Source organism: Podarcis raffonei, chromosome W (genome assembly GCF_027172205.1).
Source record: "Podarcis raffonei isolate rPodRaf1 chromosome W, rPodRaf1.pri, whole genome shotgun sequence".
Classification (NCBI taxonomy): Eukaryota; Metazoa; Chordata; class Lepidosauria; order Squamata; family Lacertidae; genus Podarcis; species Podarcis raffonei.
Window position 1 is genome coordinate 20,928,677 of NC_070620.1, and position 19,130 is coordinate 20,947,806.

Genomic DNA, 19,130 nt, shown 5'->3' on the forward strand with positions numbered 1-19,130 from the left:
CAGATCAGGTCGGGGAATAGCGGGGTGGCGGCGCTCCACCTCCCCGCTATACCCCGAGCTTATGGGGCTGGCAATGGGGAGAAGCAAGCCCCCCACCAGCCTCCAGATCAGGTCAGGGAATAGCGGGGTGACGGCGCTCCGCCTCTCCGCTATCCCCCGAGCTTATGGGGCTGGCGATGGCGAGAAGCAAGCTTGCTTCTCCCCCCCCCCCCCCAGCCTTCAGATCAGGTCGGGGAATAGCGGGGTGACGGCGCTCCGCCTCCCCGCTATCCCCCGAGCTTGTGGGCTGCCTGCTGCTGCCTGCAAGCTTTGCAAGCCGGCGGGACCTCCCGCCGGGTTTGCAAGGCTTGCGGATAGCTTCCTGAAGCCTGGAGAGCGAGAGGGGTCAGTGCGCACCGGCCCCTCTCGCTCTCCAGGCTTCAGGGAAAGCCTGCATTCGCCCCATAGGACGCACACACATTTCCCCTTCATTTTTGGAGGGGAAAAATTGCGTCCTATAGGGCGAAAAATACGGTACACCTTTTGTCCGGCTGTAAATCTTCATGTTTAGGGGAGCTTCTTCTTTAAAGGTAAAGGTAAAGGTACCCCTGCCCGTACGGGCCAGTCTTGACAGACTCTGGGGTTGTGCGCCCATCTCACTTAAGAGGCCGGGGGCCAGCGCTGTCCGGAGACACTTCCGGGTCACGTGGCCAGCGTGACAAGCTGCATCTGGCGAGCCAGCGCAGCACACGGAAACGCCGTTTACCTTCCCGCCAGTAAGCGGTCCCTATTTATCTACTTGCACCTGGGGGTGCTTTCGAACTGCTAGGTTGGCAGGCGCTGGGACCGAGCAGCGGGAGCGCACCCCGCTGCGGGGATTCGAACCGCCGACCTTTCGATCGGCAAGCCCTAGGCGCTGAGGCTTTTACCGACAGCGCCACCCGCGTCCCTTAGCTTCTTCTTTACACTAAGCCAAATAAACAGGAGCCGGAGGGAGAGCTGAAATTGAGGTGCTCTTGCTTTCCCCCCCTCTCTTATTGTTTGCTCTCTTTTGCTCTTGTTTCGATGCACAGGGAGATGCACAAGGAGAGCCTGTGTTGAGTTCACTTTGCCTATAGAGCAAAGTAGGCTCTCCCGCAGGCCTTCTGGTGCTTCCCTCCCTGCGAGAAGCAAGGTTGCAGGGAACCAGGCAGAGGGCCTTCTCGGTGGTGGTGCCCGCCCTGTGGAACGCCCTCCCATCAGATGTCGAGGAAATCAAGAATTAAAGAAATTGGGGGGAAATACAGTCTTATACACGGAAAAATACAGTCACTAGGCAGGGCAGCAGCTGTTTGCTGGGATGGGCGGGCAACCTCTGTGCCTTTCGGCAGCCTTGAAACCCAGCTTGACCAAACTGCCCCCTGGGGCGAATAAGTAAGTGGATTTACACTTCTTAGATCTGCTCATCTTGAGTTGCTGGTTCACTCCCCCCCCCCCAATATGCCTCTGGTCTGAATATCCTGAATTACCTGTGCGTCTTTGGCTGAAGACTTGGTTTATTGAGGAAAGACACTCGCACAATCTAGTACTGTACAGGGGTCAGCAAACTTTTTCAGCAGGGGGCCAGTCCACTGTCCCTCGGGCCGGATTATTTTGGGAAAAAATAATAATGAACACATTCCTATGAACTCAGAGATGCATTTGAAATAAAAACACGTTCTACTTGTGTCAAAACACCAGGCAGGCCCCACAAATCAACCAGGGGTGCATTTTAAATAAAAGGACACATTCTATTCATGTCAAAACACAATTCCTGGACCGTCCGCATGCCGGATTGAGAAGGCAATTGGGCCGGATCCAGCCCCCGGGTCTATCAGTAGCAGGGTGATCTGAAGATTTGCCAGAAGAAAGGCAACCAAATTCAGGATGAATAATGTAATTAACTTCCGGAATGACATCACAAGAACAGGAAAGGACGTGAAATGCATGGAAGCAAAATTGAAGTTTGTAAAAAACCATTGGGCGGGAGGGAGGCTCAGCAGAGCCAAAGAGATTTCGTATGAAGACATGTTGTCATGCAATGCGACTATATGTAAAATGAATAAAAAATATTTTAAAAAAGATGGGCGGGGTATAAATAATAAATTAATAATCATCACCAGTTGTTGTCACTAGACCAGGCATAAGATAGAGAGATAGATGATTGATTGATTGATTGATTGATAGAGGGGCGGATTTAAGTTTGATGAGGCCCTAAACTACTGAAGGTAATGGGGCCCTTGATATGTCCAGCTGTCCTTTGTCCACAACCAATTGTTGCTGTTTTTTGTGTTGAATATATGCTATATGGTAACTTATGGACCTACCGTATTTTTCGCTCCATAAGATGCACTTTTTTTCTTCCAAAAAAGTAAGGGGAAATGTCTGTGCGTCTTATGGAGCGAATGCGTGGTCCCTGGAGCCGAATTGCCCAAGGGCAAAAAGCAGATCATGCTTTTTTTTTTTTTTTGAAAGAGGAAAGTGGGTGTTGAAACAAAGCCGCTGAGAGATAAGGGACGCTGGAGAAAGAGTAGGCTGCCTGGGAGGGGGGAGGTAAAGCAAACTTGCAAAGGGGGGAAGCAGGAAGACTAAAGCAATAAGGAGAGAAATTAGAAGAAAAGGAGGAGCAAAAAACTTCTCCAGCTAAGGAAAAGACACTAAGGCAAACAAGAGGGAAGGGAGTGTTGAAAGGAAGCAGCTGATGGTGGGATCGGGAGAGAGATAAGGGATGCTAGCAGAGGCTGCCTGGGAGGGGGAAGGTAAAAGCCCATGGATCCTCAGGATTTTTACATTGGGTCACCCCAAATTCACCATCAAATCACATAGCATGTCCATGGCTATAGCCTGCACCAAAAAAAATCACGCACCCACTGTTGCGTGGGGCCGCAATGGCGCAAAAACATGGTTGCAAAGCACGGATCCACATGGATCCTCAGGATTTTTGCATTGGGTCACCCCAAATTCACCATCAGATCACATGTCTGTGGCCACAGCATGAACCACAAAAATCATACATCCACTGTTTCATTCAGAATTTCGTTCAGAATATCTTTTTTCTTGTTTTCCTCCTCTAAAAACTAGGTGCGTCTTATGGAGCGAAAAATATGGTGATGGGTATCTAAAGCCACTTGCGCATCACAAATAGGAGCCGACACAACACTAAACACTTGCTGTATGTCGGTTTTATTTTATTTGTTTTTTATCTTCTCTTTTGGAAATGTACATCCAGTTTTTTTCCTTCAATTTTTTTGAGGCCCCCCCCCCAAGAGAGTGGGGCCCTAAGCTAGAGCTTGTTTAGCTTACACATAAATCAGGCACTGGGTGGTTTACTTGCAAAGGTCCTATGTAGGTAGTGTGACATGTGAATGTGGTGTAGTCTAAATCTCAGATCCTACTTGAGTGCTGTGCCTGGTCATTGGCAGCACATGAAAATAAAAAATAGGTCTACACAATAGAAATTCAGCTTTAGGTGTCAACCTGCTCTGCTGATCTTGTCTGCTGACCTCGTAATAAGCTGCCGGCTTGAAAGGAAAATTACAGAGAAGCATACATTGAGTCCCAACTCCTTAAGAAGCCATCTGCTCCTTGCATATTCTCATTTAACTACAGTGTGTTGATTTCTTTTGTTTTTGAACAAAAGAAACCGACCTGTTTGAAATGCAGTTGCAGTCAGGGGTTCTATGAAGCCCCTTCTCAGGGGCAGGTGCCCCTTCCAGGAGCAGCAGAGAATGTAGGAATAATAATAATAATAATAATAATAATAATAATAATAATAATAATAATGCAGCAACATGACACTGTTCAGGACACACTTCAGAATCTCATGATGATGATGACAACAATACTACTACTACTACTACTACTACTACTACTACTACTACTAAATTAATTCTGCCCCGCGCATCTGGCTGTGCTTCCCCAGTCACCCTGGGCAGCTTCCAACAGAAGATTAAAAAGACATTAAAACATCAGTCATTCAAAACTTCTCTAAACAGGTAAGGGTGGGGATTGGTGTACCTTTACACTGCCTGGAAGAAAGAGACGAGTCCGTGGTCAGTATTTGGTGTATGTCCGAATGTCAACCACTAGAACTTTGATCTCAGTTGGAAAACGGTTCAAAATGTCCAAATGAAAAATTCTTTATATACAGGCGATTCTCAACTTAACTTGGGGGTTACGTTGGCTTGTGAAACCACCTTGGGTTCGATAGAGAGTGGGATTGCCAAAGGCTTTTTACCCAGACACATGGCCCTTTCAATTTTTTATTTTTAGGGAAGTTTTGAATGACTGATGTTTTAATTATTTTTAATCTTTTGTTGGAAGCCGCCCAGAGTGCCTTGGGAGACCCAGCCAGATGGGCGGGGTAGAAATAATAATAATAATAATAATTAGCCAAGCATGGCAAGCTGAATGTGCGCAGGTTAAATGTGCGTAAGTTGCGAGTTTCATCTTTTACGACGTGAGTGACCATTGTGCCCTAAATGTAACCAACCTGTTGGCCTTTCTGGAACAGAAAAGAGCATTTTTGTAAGTGGTGTGTGTGAAGTTTGCTCCATACGGCTTGAATCCTATGCCTCTCAATTCAGCTAGCTCATGATCAACATTGTATTTTTATTTTATTTATTGCTTGCCTATTTCTTGATCTTCCTATAAAGGGGTCAGGGGGCAGCCTACACGGTTCTCCCTCTGCTCCTTGCTCCCTCGCGCCAACCCTGGGAGGTTGGGTTGAGCGACGGTTACTGGTCTGTCGCTTCGCAGCAGAGCATTTGAACCTGAATTTAACTGGGCCTTTGCCCTTTGCTCTGACAGCAATTTCCCCTTCATCCCAATCCACAGTTCTTTGGTCACATGGTTTGCTCTGCGTCTTCTTTTGGGAAACCCAGCCAGATGGGTGGGGTATAATAATGACAATAATAATAATAATTATTTATACCCGCCCATCTGGCTAGGTTTCCCCAGCCACTCTGGGCGGCTTCCAACAAAATATTAAAATACAATAGTCCTTCAGATACCAAAAGCTTCCCTAAATTAAGTGATGATGATGATGTTGATGTTGGGAGCCACCCAGTGTGGCTCGGGAAACCCAGGCAGATGGGCAGGGTAGAAATAATAAATTATTATTATTATTACTACTACTACTATCAGCCCTCCCTCCCTCCCTCCCTCTCTGTTCCATGCAAGCTGCCTGTCTCTTTCTCTCTTTCTGCAGCACACATTATGGGGTTCAAGTCTCGCCTGGTTTTTCTGCCATGGGTGGGCAGGATGTTGGCTCAGCCTTGGGCAACACCCAGTTACAGGGGTCAGCAGACTTTTTCAGCAGGGGGCTGGTCCACCGTCCCTCAGACCTTGTGTTGGGCTGGACTATATTTTGAAGGGGGGAAAAATGAACAAATTCCTCTGCCCCACAATAACCCAGAGATGCATTTTAAATAAAAGCACACATTCTACTCATGTCAAAACACGCTGCTTCCCAGACCGTCTGTGGGCCGGATTTAGAAGGCAATGGGGCCAGATCCAGACCCTGGGCCTTGGGTTGCCTACCCCTGCTCTTAATATTGACAAGTGGAGGAAGGTTTTCTTTTTGGAATGGTAAAATCCTTTTTTAACAGAAAGGTTCAACCTTGCTGGCATCCTCTTATTATTGGCAACTGGAAGGAAGGCTTCCTTTTTGAAATCATCAATTTTCAGAGTCGTTTTTACAATTATATCAAAAATGACTGATTTGGTTCTACTATTAGAAATACATAGACAGATAATTATGAAATGATGGTGAGGTTTAATAAGTTAACAGTTTCTATTTGGACAACTTTTCTGCTGTACTTGATTGGAAGGAGAAAAAGAATCATTTCCTTCATCACAATTTAAACAATTAATTTAACTGAAACAATAACATGAGCATATGTATCCATGTTTGTTAACTGATGTGGTTGAACAATTTTTTAATAAAAAAACCCTTAAGATTGAGTTTTAGCACACATGAAAAACTTAAAACAAATCCTTATTTCCTGATGAATAGCCTTTGGACTATAACTTAAATAGAAAACTCTCTTTAGAATAAATTTTCCTCCAAAAGCATTTTATTTTAAAAATCCAATTTAAATTTAAAAAATCCGATTTAAATTAAAAAAATCCGATTTGAATAAAAAAGTCTGATTTTTTAATTTAAAAAGTTAATTTAAAAAACCATTGATTTTTATCCACCCTGAGCAGGAGCAGTCGTCCTTAAGAAAAAGAGGCCAGAATGGGCCAGTATAGATGGCTTTTCTTCTTTCAGTTCTCAAAGATCTTAACCTCGCTCAAGGTTGTCATCTGAACTGTTGTTGTTTAGTCGTTTAGTCGTGTCCGACTCTTCGTGACCCCATGGATCAGAGCACGCCAGGCACTTCTGTCTTCCACTGCCTCCCGCAGTTTGGTCAGACTCATGTTTGTAGCTTCGAGAACACTGTCCAACCATCTCGTCCTCTGTCGTCCCCGTCTTCTTGTGCCCTCAATCTTTCCCAACATCAGGGTCTTTTCCAGGGAGTCTTCTCTTCTCATGAGGTGGCCAAAGTACTGGAGCCTCAGCTTCACGATCTGTCCTTCCAGTGAGCACTCAGGACTGATTTCCTTAAGAATGGATGCGTTTGATCTTCTTTCAGTCCATGGGACTCTCAAGAGTCTCTTCCAGCACCATAGTTCAAAAGCATCAATTCTTCGGCGATCAGCCTTCTTTATGGTCCAGCTCTCACTTCCATACATCACTACTGGGAAAACCATGGCTTTAACTATACAGTGGTGCCTCGCAAGACGAAAAGAATCCGTTCCATGATTCTCTTCCTCTAGCGGTTTTTTTGTCTTGCGAAGCAACCCTATTAGCGGCTAAGTGGATTAGCGCTATTAGCAGTTTAGCAGCTTAGCGGCTATTAAAGGATTAGCGGCTAAGCTGCTAAAAGGCTATTAGCGGCTTAGCGGCTTAGAAAAAGGGGGGGGGGAGCGGAAAAAAATTCGCAAGACTAGCAAGACGTTTAGTCTTGCGAAGGAAGCCCATAGGGAAAATCGTCTTGCGAAGCAACTCAGAAACGGAAAACCCTTTCGTCTAGCGGGTTTTCCGCGGGGCAGTGCTGTACGGACCTTTGTTGGCAAGGTGATGTCTCTGCTTTTTAAGATGCTGTCTAGGTTTGCCATCGCCTTTCTCCCAAGGAGCAGGCGCCTTTTAATTTCGTGACTGCTGTCGCCATCTGCAGTGATCAGGGAGCCCAAGAAAGTAAAATCTCTCGCTGCCTCCATTTCTTCCCCTTCTATTTGCCAGGAGGTGATGGGCCCAGTGGCCATGATCTTCGTTTTTTTGATGTTGAGCTTCAGACCATATTTTGCGCTCTCCTCTTTCACCCTCATTAAAAGGTTCTTTAATTCCTCCTCACTTTCTGCCATCAAGGTTGTGTCATCTGCATATCTGAGGTTGTTGATATTTCTTCTGGCAATCTTAATTCCGGCTTGGGATTCATCCAGCCCAGCCTTTCGCATGATGAATTCTGCATATAAGTTAAATAAGCAGGGAGACAATATACAGCCTTGCCGTACTCTTTTCCCAATTTTGAACCGATCAGTTGTTCCGTATCCAGTTCTAACTGTAGCTTCTTGTCCCACATAGAGATTTCTCAGGAGACAGATGAGGTGATCAGGCACTCCCATTTCTTTAAGAACTTGCCATAGTTTGCTGTGGTTGACGCAGTCAAAGGCTTTTGCATAGTCAATGAAGCAGAAGTAGATGTCTTTCTGGAATTCTCTAGCTTTCTCCATAATCCAGTGCATGTTTGCAGTTTGGTCTCTGGTTCCTCTGCCTCTTCTAAATCCAGCTTGCACTTCTGGGAGTTCTCGGTCCACATACTGCTTAAGCCTGCCTTGTAGAATTTTAAGCATAACCTTGCTAGCATGTGAAATGAGTGCAATTGTGCGGTAGTTGGAGCATTCTTTGGCATTGTCCTTCTTTGGGATTGGGATGTAGACTGATCTTCTCCAATCCTCTGGCCACTGCTGAGTATCCAAATTTGCTGGCATATTGAGTGTAGCACCTTAACAGCATCATCTTTTAAAATTTTAAATAGTTCAGCTGGAATATCATCACTTCCACTGGCCTTGTTATTAGCAGTGCTTTCTAAGGCCCATTTGACTTCACTCTCCAGGATGTCTGGGTCAATGTCAGCAACCACACTACCTGGGGTATACGAGACATCCATTTCTTTCTGGTATAATTCCTCTGTGTATTCTTGCCACCTCTTCTTGATGTCTTCTGCTTCTGTTAGGTCTTTTCCACTTTTGTCTTTTATTATGGTAATCTTTGTACAAAATGAACTAGCCAGATGTTGAGCTCAGAATCAATCACAGTTGTTCCATTATTTGAAAAATAAGACTTTGGAGCCTTTTTGCCCCCAAATGACAACTAGATATTCTGTTTTGGCGACTGCAACCTTGGTCTAAGGCAGGCATCCCCAACCTGCGGCCCTCCAGATGTTTTGGCCTACAACTCCCATGATCCCTATCTCACAGGACCAGTAGGTCAGGGATGATGAGAATTGTAGTTCCAAAACAGCTGGAGGGCCGAGTTGGGCCACCACTGCTCTAGATCAGGCATGGCCCAACTTGGCCCTCCAGCTGTTTGGGGACTACAACTCCCATCATCCCTTGCTAACAGGACCAGTGGTCAGAGATGTTGGGAATTGTAGTTTGACGTTTAGTTGATCTGTTTGCATTCGCCCTACAGACCCCCTTGGGGTTTTGCATCACGCCAGCCATTGCACCTTTTTATTTGCACACCGCTGTCTGTCCGCTTTTGGCTCCCCTCTTCTAACTTTTTGTTTCCCCCCCATCCAAATGTCTTGGTGATCCTTCAGAACCAACAAAACGTCTGCTTTCCTTCCAAGGGCTGGCAGAGTTGGCTCACCGGGAGTACCAGGCGGGAGACTTCGAAGCTGCTGAGAGGCACTGCATGCAACTGTGGAGACAGGAGCCTGACAACACCGGCGTCCTGTTGCTGCTCTCATCCATTCACTTCCAGTGTCGCAGGCTGGACAGGTAGGAGGCTGGGGCCTTTCTTTTTCTTTTTAAAATATTTTTATCAGTTTTTCCATGTATACATTCTCTAACAATATTTCTCTAACAATTTTCCATATTTCCCCCCCTCCTCCCCTGGACTGCCCTCATATTCCCATTTTGTTTTATTTCCATATTACTCACCCTGTGTGTTGTTTCCCAAAATTTCCCCCATACGTATAATCTTACTTTTTGTTATATACAATTGTGTTTGTTTATTCAAACCCTGCCAGTGAGTCCAATTGTGTTGCTTCTTCATATATTCCGTAAATGGTTCCCATTCTCTTTTAAAGTCGTTGTTATCCTTTTCATGTAATTTATCTGTTAATTTTGCCAGTTCTGCATATTCCAGAAGTTTCCCTTGCCGTTATTCTTTCGTTGGTATTTCTTCTGTCTTCCAAGCTTGTGCTAATATAATTCTTGCAGCTGTTGTTGCATACATGAATAATTTCCTTTTTTTCTAAATCTTGATCTAAAATTCCTAGGAGGAATGCTTCTGGTTTCTTTACAAAAGTCTTTTTAAGCACCCCCCCCCAATTCATTATATATCATTTCCCAATAATTTCTAACCCTTTTGCATTCCCACCACATATGATAAAATGTACCATATTTTTCTTTACATTTCCAACAGGTTTTAGATCCCTTTTTATACATTTTTGCCACTTTCTCTGGCGTAATATACCATCTATACATCATTTTCATATAATTCCCTTTCAATAAGATACAATCTGTAAATTTTAAATTCACCTTTCACATCTTTTCCCAATCTTCCAGTTGTATATTATGACCTAAATCCTGAGTCCACTTTATTTGTGCTGACTTTACCATTTCATCCAGCATTTCCCCATATAACGGGAGATTATACATTTTTTTTAGTAATTTCATATCACTCTCAATTAGCTCTTCTTGAAAGATTGACACTGTGTAGCTGAAACCTTTTTTATTGTCTTCCTTAAACTGTTCGTTCAATTGTCTATGATGTAACCAACTTTGCAATGTAGTCTTTAGTTCTCATATTCTTTCATCTTTAACCCTTTTTAAGCCTCTATTAATAATTCTCTGTACGTCAGCCATTTCTCTCTCTTACAAAGAGGCTTTAATGCTAATACTTCCACTGGCGAGAGCCACCATGGAGTTTTGGGTTCTAAAAAATCTTTATATTTATTCCATACTTTTATAAGCATTTTTCTTATTATATGATTATTAAAACCTTTGTGTTTTTTATCTTTCCCATACCATAAATATGAATGCCAACCAAATCTATTATCATGTCCTTCCAAATCTAATATTTCATCGCTCTCTAATTTTATCCAGTCCCAAATCCACGTGATGCAAACAGCTTCATAATACAATTTTAGGTCTGGAAGGGAGAAGCCTCCTCTATCTTTAGTATCAATAAGTATTTTGTATTTTATTCTAGGCTTTTCCCCATTCCAGACAAACTTAGAAATATAGTTTTGCCAGTTTTTGATGCAGACAAAGTTACTTATGAGGCTGGGTCCTTTCAATGTAATAATAATGAAACCATAATACATTTCATTTGTATCTTGCCTTCCCCTGCCAAAGCTGTGCTCAGAGCGGCTAACACAGGCTTCCTCAACCTCAGCCCTCCAGATGTTTTTGGCCTACAACTCCCATGATCCCTAGCTACCAGGACCAGTGGTCAGGGATGCTGGGAACTGTAGTCTCAAAACAGCAGAGGGCCGAGGTTGAGGAAGCCTGGGCTAACATCATAGAAATAACAAAAGGAAAAAAATGGTCCAATAGCACCTTAGAGACCAACTCAGTTTGTTCTGGGTCTAAGCTTTCGTGTGCAGGTGCCCTTCTTCAGATACATGGAAACCAAAGTCTGTATAAGAACTAGTATGAAAAAAGAGGTCTCCCAGCATTCTCCCAGGCCCATATAAGAACAGCGTAAACAGTTGGGCCTGATGAGCGTTTACTGTTCCCAACCCTAATCCTGCTGTAAGCCATCTAACTAGGTTTTAATTTGATCCTGACTTGTTTTCAGGAGGTAATTTCATTATTGTTTGATTTTATACCAATGTTAACTCTTAACACAGCATTTGTAAGAACCAATCAGATTTCTTCTGAGCATTTCAAAAACATCCCCACGTGGGACAAAGTCAGATCAGAGGAATCCTTTTTAACTACAAAGAACTAAATTGAGCATGCATACATGTTTTAGGGTAAATAAAACAGGAATCAAGGAGGAATGCATTTAGCAAACCCCAGAGGTCATAAACAGGCAGTAAACAGGAGAGGAAGGACAGCAAGGAAAGATAGGCATTTTTATCACCTCCTTGTCCTTTTTTAAATGGCAAGGAAAGATAGGCATTTTTATCATCTCCTGGCCCTTAAGATCTACCTAAACTAACAAAAGCTACATCAAAACTATCTCCTATCTTTATGGCCCAGGATGCCTGGTGAACAACTGGTCTGTGTAAAATGCTCTATACGTGACTGTCAGGCAGAGAGAGAAGAAAATGGCAGAAGTGCAGAGGCTTGTGGGATTCGATCAGGAATCATGTCAAAATGGCTCAAGCCCAGTCAAAGCAATGCATTCATTGCTGACACAATGGCTTGCTACATTTTTCATAATTCCTCATAGCAATCCCACGTGACCACCACATCTCACCGTTTTTCGTTTATTTAATTTTTTTAAAAAATTGTTTAGTTTTTTGTAAGAAGAGCTTAAGATAGTAGAGGTTAAGGTAGTAGAGGTATTGTATCCTCTCCATTGTCCTGCATGTGTTCATGTATCACATAAAGCTCTCCAGCAGACATTCCTGAAGTAGAGCTTGACATCCTCTGCCTATTCTTTTTTTAAATTGAGCGACTAGGCATGACCAACGTCAGTCTGCTGAGGCAGCACTGAGCATCACATAAATTGGCGGGAATGTAATTATAACTTCTTCGATTACACGTGAAGAACCAGCCATCTGGTAAGTGCACATGAGCATAGTTAAAAGTAATCTGTTGAACACGTGAACTGTTAGGATATTTCCGTTCCACCTTAAAAGGGAGCAGGCTTTGTGAGTCACAGAGTCTGCGTATTTCCTGTTCACAGGAAGTTTATATTTTGTCTATTGCTTTCGTTTCTCTGTGCCTGAGACATCGAAGCAGGCAGTCATATTTTTTCCTTTGTTCTGACCAACGCTGAATAAAGTTGTAAATATGCTCTCCTGAGTGCATCTTTCGTTGTGCGAACTCTGCTGATAGAGCGTGCACTAGAGCTCTGGAATGTGGCAAGCTATTTCTGAGGCTTCGTGTCGCTAATTGACTGATACTGTATCTACGGGAGATCGATGGATCGCAACGGAGACGACATGGAGGCATGATGGCCTTTGTCTCCCTGGCAGTATCCCAACATGAACAATTCCAAGTTGGCCTTCCTGTTTCCAAAAAGTGAGTTGCTTTCTCACTGCAATTCACAATCTGAGCCAAGAGGTGTCTGGCGGTGCTGCAACTCTAGGTGTGTATTGCATCCAGAGGTAACTTTTTTGTGTCACTGTTCCCCAATCATGGAGATTGGTATAACCAATGACACCTTCAGGAATCCATTCAAGAAAACCACTTTCACATGTCTGTGTCGTGTCATATGAAAATGTTGTGTACAAACTGGGATCATATAATCTCCTAAGGCAGTGTACATATCATATGTTTCACTCAGACAAAAATGAGAGACGTTAGTGTTAGGACTGGTCGTTGTCCTCTTCAGATCACCACACAAACGCTTCTTGTTATTTTATAACTTTTTATTGCATATTAACAAACAATCTTATAAACGGTTCTTATCTTTAAATGTTATTCCTCAGAGTCACTTCTTTCAGATACCTTCTGAGCTCTGCTTCTCCGTGACCAGCCACTCTCAAAATGGCGAAGGAGCTGTTCCTTTTGCTTTCCCGCTCTTTTTTCTAACCTCCTGGCTAGAGCTGGCTTGTATCTCTCCTCCGAATCTGAGCTAGAACTTAACCATTGCCGTCCCTGTGAACATCCTGTCCCTCCCTGTTGTTCCTGTTGCTCTCTTCTATTAGATTCACTGCTCTCCTCCCCCCCCCCCGTGGAAAACTTTCTCCCTCTGGGAAACTGGAAACTTCTAACTCTAAGTCTTCCCTGACAATTAGTAATTTCAGCTAAACGCATCCTCAAATTATAGATATGACTAGAAGAAGTGTCAGGGGGAAGATAGATACATTGAGTACTAGGTGTAAAGAAAACAAATAATATACATGTTAAAATCAGCATAGAGTTCATATTTAGCTGACTAATCAAGGCTACTAAAAAAGTCTCTGGTTCTGCTTGAACATCATGATGCTGAAGTTGTGTCCTGGCATCAAAGGTCAGGGTCTTCAGCATTCCCCATGTCACCTTTGGGCATCCCTCAGCCTTTTGAGGATGAGGACAGGCACGACGGACTTTCACACAGGGCTGCTGAACCTGTTGAGGCGGAGTCAGGGTCATGGTCCTTGCAAAGTTCGGAATGGGTTTCTGCAGGTCTTGGTGCCAGCGCATGTCTTGGCCGATAGGGATGGATACAGCGACCTGGAATCCACAAAGGACCGGAGGAAGTAAGAACAGTAGGGCATCCCTGCCCCCAGGTAATCAAAGGAACAGGTCCCTCTCACTGTGGGTTGGGGAGCTGCTGGCACGTCACTAGAGGGCGTTCCAGAGGTACCTCTTTCCTGCAGTGGCGTTCCATAGGAGAAAATTTATTAGGAAAGGAAACAGTTAATGAAGGACACCCAATAATATCCTTAGCTTGTGTCAGAGGAATGGAAAATTGTTTATGCAGCTGCTTGGCTCCCTGGTGAAAAAATGCATGGCTGTCAATTGCATTAGAAAATAACGGACATAAATATTTCAGAGCAGAATCAGCATGTTGATTACCTTCTGAAATGACTTTCGTGAATCCTGTGTGGGAGCGAAAGTGAGCAGCATAGAAAGGCACAGTTCTATTTGTCAAGAAATTTTTCAGTGTCAAGAACAGAGAGAGTAGATTAAAATCTAGCATAGGAGAAAGATAGGAATTAGCCAAATGTGATAAAAAGATTAAACACATATTGAGTATCCACAGTGATCTCTGTGCACTCATCTGATTAGCTGTAAAAAAAAAAAAGCCAGTTATTTTCAGAGTCCTTATATGTTAAAACACCTCTAGAGGGAGCTCCATCCTTAGAAAGTGTAAGTGCGTTTTGAACAGGAACCAATTTCCTTGGCACCTGTTGAATCAAAACCAGGCATGGACCTTTAGGAGGGTTAAAATGAACTGTCCCAATATAATCAGTAAATGCAATCTGACAGGGAAGAGAAGAACTCATTAGGGACTCGTGCTCCTGTTTAGAAAAAATGCAAATAACAAGCAGCAATATTTCGAGGCGGTGTATTAGGCAAAGGTAGCCACTCTAAAATCGGTATTCTGTCAGCAGTGGCTGGGGAAAAAAGGAGTCCTGTAAGTGAAGACATTGTATTAAGGAGAATCACGTGTATGAGGTGACCAAAAAACTCTGCAACTGCTGTAAAGTAAACTCATTAGGAATTTTCAGTTCAGGGAGGAAAGGAGAAAAAACAGTCTGTAATAGGCGATGAAGAATGAGTCTCACTGTCTGAGGTGGAATCGGACCTGTATGCTATGTCTTAATTTTATAAACCACCAGAGGGAACTAAAAATTAGCAAGTTCTGCTGTCACTAGGTCGAAACCAGCACTGCCTTTAGTGGCATGGCTCAGATCTGCCACAGGAGGCGGTGTGTTAAAAGCAATTGGCTCTGCTTTTGTGACTTTGGTAGAAGACTGACAATCAGCTGGCACAACTGTCTTCGTTCTCCCATTTAAACCCAGGCTGGAAGGCCACCTGTTGTGGCATTGCCTGTCTTTAGCAGAATGAATTGAAGGAGACAAAGCTGCTGCTAGGAGGGCAGATTTATGAGTCTCAGTGCCAATATTCTGGCAAGGCTTAATCATTTGAGCACTATCTGTTTCTGGTTTCTGATAAATCGCTTTAAGAGCAGTCTTGCATTCAGCATTTTCATTTTCATAAGCCAATTGTTTCATTAAAACTTCAGAGGCCTCAAGGTTTGGAATTAATGTACTGGCTCCTCTTAGCTCATCAAGAAGGTCAGTAGTAAACATACTATGCAAGTCATTTTCTGTCACACTTCGCTTCAATTTTTTAAAAACTGCGAAGGGCAATGATTCATGGGCTCTCTGTCCCTGTGCATTCTGAACAACAGGACAGATAGCAATCCCACGTGACCACCACAATTAGTCCTGCAGGAAAAAGCAAGGGATGGTACGCAGATGACTAAAAATAGCTTTAGCATATGCAATGAGACAAGAATTCAATATCTCTATTCAGACCAGGTCTCTCCATAGTTTTCAGTTTGATAATAAGTTGTAATTCAGCAAGTTGTAAACTCCATAGTTTGCGAACTCCATAGTTTGCAGTTTAGTAGTAAGCTGAGTTATCACTCAACTGCAACTATGGAGAGACCTGGTCTTAATAGAGATATTGAATTCCTGTCTCATTACATATGCTAATCATCTGCATACTGTCCCTTGCATTTTCCTGTAGGACTAATTGCAGTCGTTCACACTTGCCAAGAGGTTGACCATACCCATTGAGTCCTACTACTGTCCTGAGAAAAACCCCACCCTATCCTCCCTCTGTATATCAGGGTTTGGTGACTTCTCCAACCTCAACAGGTTTACCATACCCATTGAGTCAATCACTCATCTCCTACTACCATCCTGAGAAAAACCCCACCCCACCCTCCCACTATATATAAGGGTCTGGGGACTTCTGTTTCTGTGTATCTGAAGAAGTGTACATGCACACGAAAGCTTATACCAAGAACAAACTGAGTTGGTCTCTAAGGTGCTACTGGACAATTATTTTTTAAAAAAATATATTTCGACTGCGTCAGACCAACACGGCTGCCTACCTGAATCTAGAATCATATAAAGAATACAATATGCATAAAAACAAGCAATCAAACTGTCAGGGAACTGTCATCAGCTCAGAGGCGAGAGGTGGAAGGGCAGTTAGGTTACAGGGAGCCTCCAAAGATTGTGAGAAGCAGCACTTCCTCCGCGGAGGAGGAAAGCCATGCCTCCAGTGGGGAAGGGGTGCAGGGCAAGGGAGAGACACAGGTCCATTCTTAACCTGAAACTGTTCTTAACCTGAAGCACCCCTTTAGCTAATGGGGCCTCCCGCTGCTGCTGCGCCACCGGAGCACGATTTCTGTTCTTATCCTGAAGCAAAGTTCTTAAACTTAAGCACTATTTCGGGGTTAGCGGAGTCTGTAACCTGAAGCGTATGTAACCTGAGGTACCACTGTACTCTGCTGGGGAAGGTTTAAGGACCGCCCACTCCCAGATTCTGCTAGCGAGTGAGCAGACATAGAATTGAGTCGATCTGCATTGTGAACGTTTTGGACAGATAATAAAGCCTTGAAAAGACCAACGGGGAGACTTGCCTGTTTGCTCTCGAGCAACCACGCCGGCATACATAACACAAACGATTAAAATGCATCCTAAAATTAATTCAAATAAATTGGAATTAAGATTAGACTGGACAAATGACAATCCTCAGGTTAAAATTGAATGCGGTTAGTACTCGCCAGGACCAACTGTTTCCACTGATATTATAAGGACCTGTGAGCAGGCTGGGAAACCTCCTTCATGCTTGTTCTTATACAAAGAGAAAATGAGTCAGGGTGAACCCTGGCCAAAGGCCTGGCAGAACAGCTCTGTCTTGCAGGCCCTGCGAAAAGATGTCAAGTCCCTCTTGTGTTTTTAATTATGTGAGTCGATCGCAGTCTCTTGGGAGTTGGCCACCCCTGATATAGAACAAGTTAAAGAAAATGTGTAAAAAGACATTTACCAGAAAACCAGAAGCATCTTTGTCAGGAAGAATAGGTGGTGAGATTCTGAAAATGGACCATAACCTTTTCAGGTATGTGACTACAGCAGCAAGGATTTTACTAGCTCATAAACGGAAGCCACAGGATATGCCAATGGCACGAGAATGGCAGTCGAAGATGAACTGGCAAAGCGGGCAGGGAAATTCTGAAACCAGCAAGATCAAATGTTTCCAAAAGGCTGGAGCAAATTTATACAAGATAGGAAAGCCCATTGTACGCAAACTGTCCGGACTCGAAGAAGACGACTTATCATATATATCTTTTTATTGATTGGTTATATTTTAAGAAGACAAGATAGAAAGTCAGGAGGAAGGCGTACGCATGCGATGAGATAAAAAATATTTAAGGGAACCATGAGGTGGGGAGGGAAGGAGGGCGTCATTTTATTTCAAAGAGGGCCAGAAGTGAACATGCGTGAGGGCCGACCAAAGTTGTTGAGCTTTTTTGGGGGGGATTTTACCTCGGGGGGGGGGGTTTAAATTGACCGGTGGCCCAGATTAGGCCCCCAAAACTGACTTTGGACATTCCTTCTTTATTTGAAGATTGTGGAAAATGTGATCACATTTTATTAATATAAAATGGAAACTTAATATATATTATTCATAGAAAAAGGAGGCTGCTTTGGGGAAAAAGAGTTGCTGGCGCAACATGTGAACAGCGTTGCTAGTTCTGACTTGGGCTGGTTCCATGTAGTTGCGCACAGCAGAGGTTTTCACTGCAAAGACGTGGGTTGCATGCAGGTTGTTTTGCCGGAATTTCAGCTTTCTTCCTCTGGCTGTATAGAGCTCTAGCATATTTTTGCAGACTGCAGGCGGAACGATTGTCCTTGTGCAAGTAACCCCGAAATGTTTTAAATGACCATGCTCTTTCCCAAGGGCGCCTGCATTTCTTAAACCTAGTTGTGAAAGGATATTCGAAAAAGGAGTGCAGAACAGGCGAAAAGCAATGACCTTTTTGTCATTTATTCACATGGTATTTCCATTAATGATGATTGTAGTAGTACTGCACAGAGCGTTATTAATGCAGGAGAAATAACAAACAGCATTCCTTGTCTTGGACGTAGTTACAATGTGTGGTTGGTGTTTATTACCATTCTAGGTTTTTTCTTAAAAAATAATGTCAAACATTAGGGGGCATCTTATACTCTGGGCCAGGCATAGGCAAACTTGGCCCTCCAGATCTTTTGGGACTACAACTCCCATCATACCTAGCTCACAGGACCAATGGTCTAGATCACCACTGATCTAGAGCAGTGGTGGCCCAACTCGGCCCTCCAGCTGTTTTGGAACTACAATTCCCATCATCCCTGACCTACTGGTCCTGTGAGATAGGGATCATGGGAGTTGTAGGCCAAAAACATTTGGAGGGCCAAGTTTGCCTATGCCTGCTCTAGGCCACCCTCCCCCATTTTCTTAAATCTTTGAGTCCCCCAAAATAGGGAGCTTCTTGTACAGTGGTACCTCTGGTTACAAACGCTTCTGGCTACGAACACTTCAGGTTATGAGCTTCACTAACCCAAAAGTAGCAGCTCCTGGTTGCAAACTTTGTGCAGCAGGAGACCCCATTAGCAAAAGCGGGCCTCAGGATAAGAATGGGTTCAACTGAAGAACAGACCTCCAGAACGAATTAAGTTCGTAACCAGAGGTACCACTGTACATGGGGGCATCTTATAGATGGAAAAATATGGTATATCTTAATTCAGAAGGTTTTTTACTAAAAAAAAACACTTCAGTTTTTCAGTTTAACGTCTTACGATTGATTATCCAACAACCAACATGAAAACAAGATTCCAAAGAATCTCCTGGACTTGCCTCCTCCCCATTGTGGGTCCTTTTGTTAACCATTTCCTCTGGCATGTTTTATAATAATCCACATCTTTTACATCTCTGTTAGGTCCAGAATTCAACATTAATCTACAAGTGTTGTAATCATCCGGAGTCAGCAGACTTTTTCAGCAGGGGGCCGGTCCACTGTCCCTCAGACCTTGGGGACAACGACTATATTTTGGGGGGGAAATGAACAAATTCCTATGCCCCACAAATAACCCAGAGATGCACTTTAAATAAAAGGACACATTCTACTCATGTAAAAACATGCTGATTCCCGGACTGTCCATGGACCAGATTGAGAAGGCAATTGG

General features: G+C 43.6%; 1 protein-coding gene across 2 annotated transcripts in view; it reads left to right on the forward strand.

Moving 5' to 3' along the window:
- The window catches only part of LOC128405947 (UDP-N-acetylglucosamine--peptide N-acetylglucosaminyltransferase 110 kDa subunit-like), a 121,306-nt gene that overhangs the window by 1,439 nt on the left and 100,737 nt on the right, over window positions 1-19,130 (forward strand). The window contains exon 2 of one of the 2 annotated variants that reach the window (XM_053372998.1): window positions 8,898-9,048. In XM_053372998.1, the coding sequence (XP_053228973.1) occupies window positions 8,898-9,048 (151 nt within the window). Of the gene's footprint in view, window positions 1-8,867; window positions 9,049-19,130 lie in introns of both variants that reach the window. The other variant, XM_053372997.1, reaches the window with a different exon arrangement.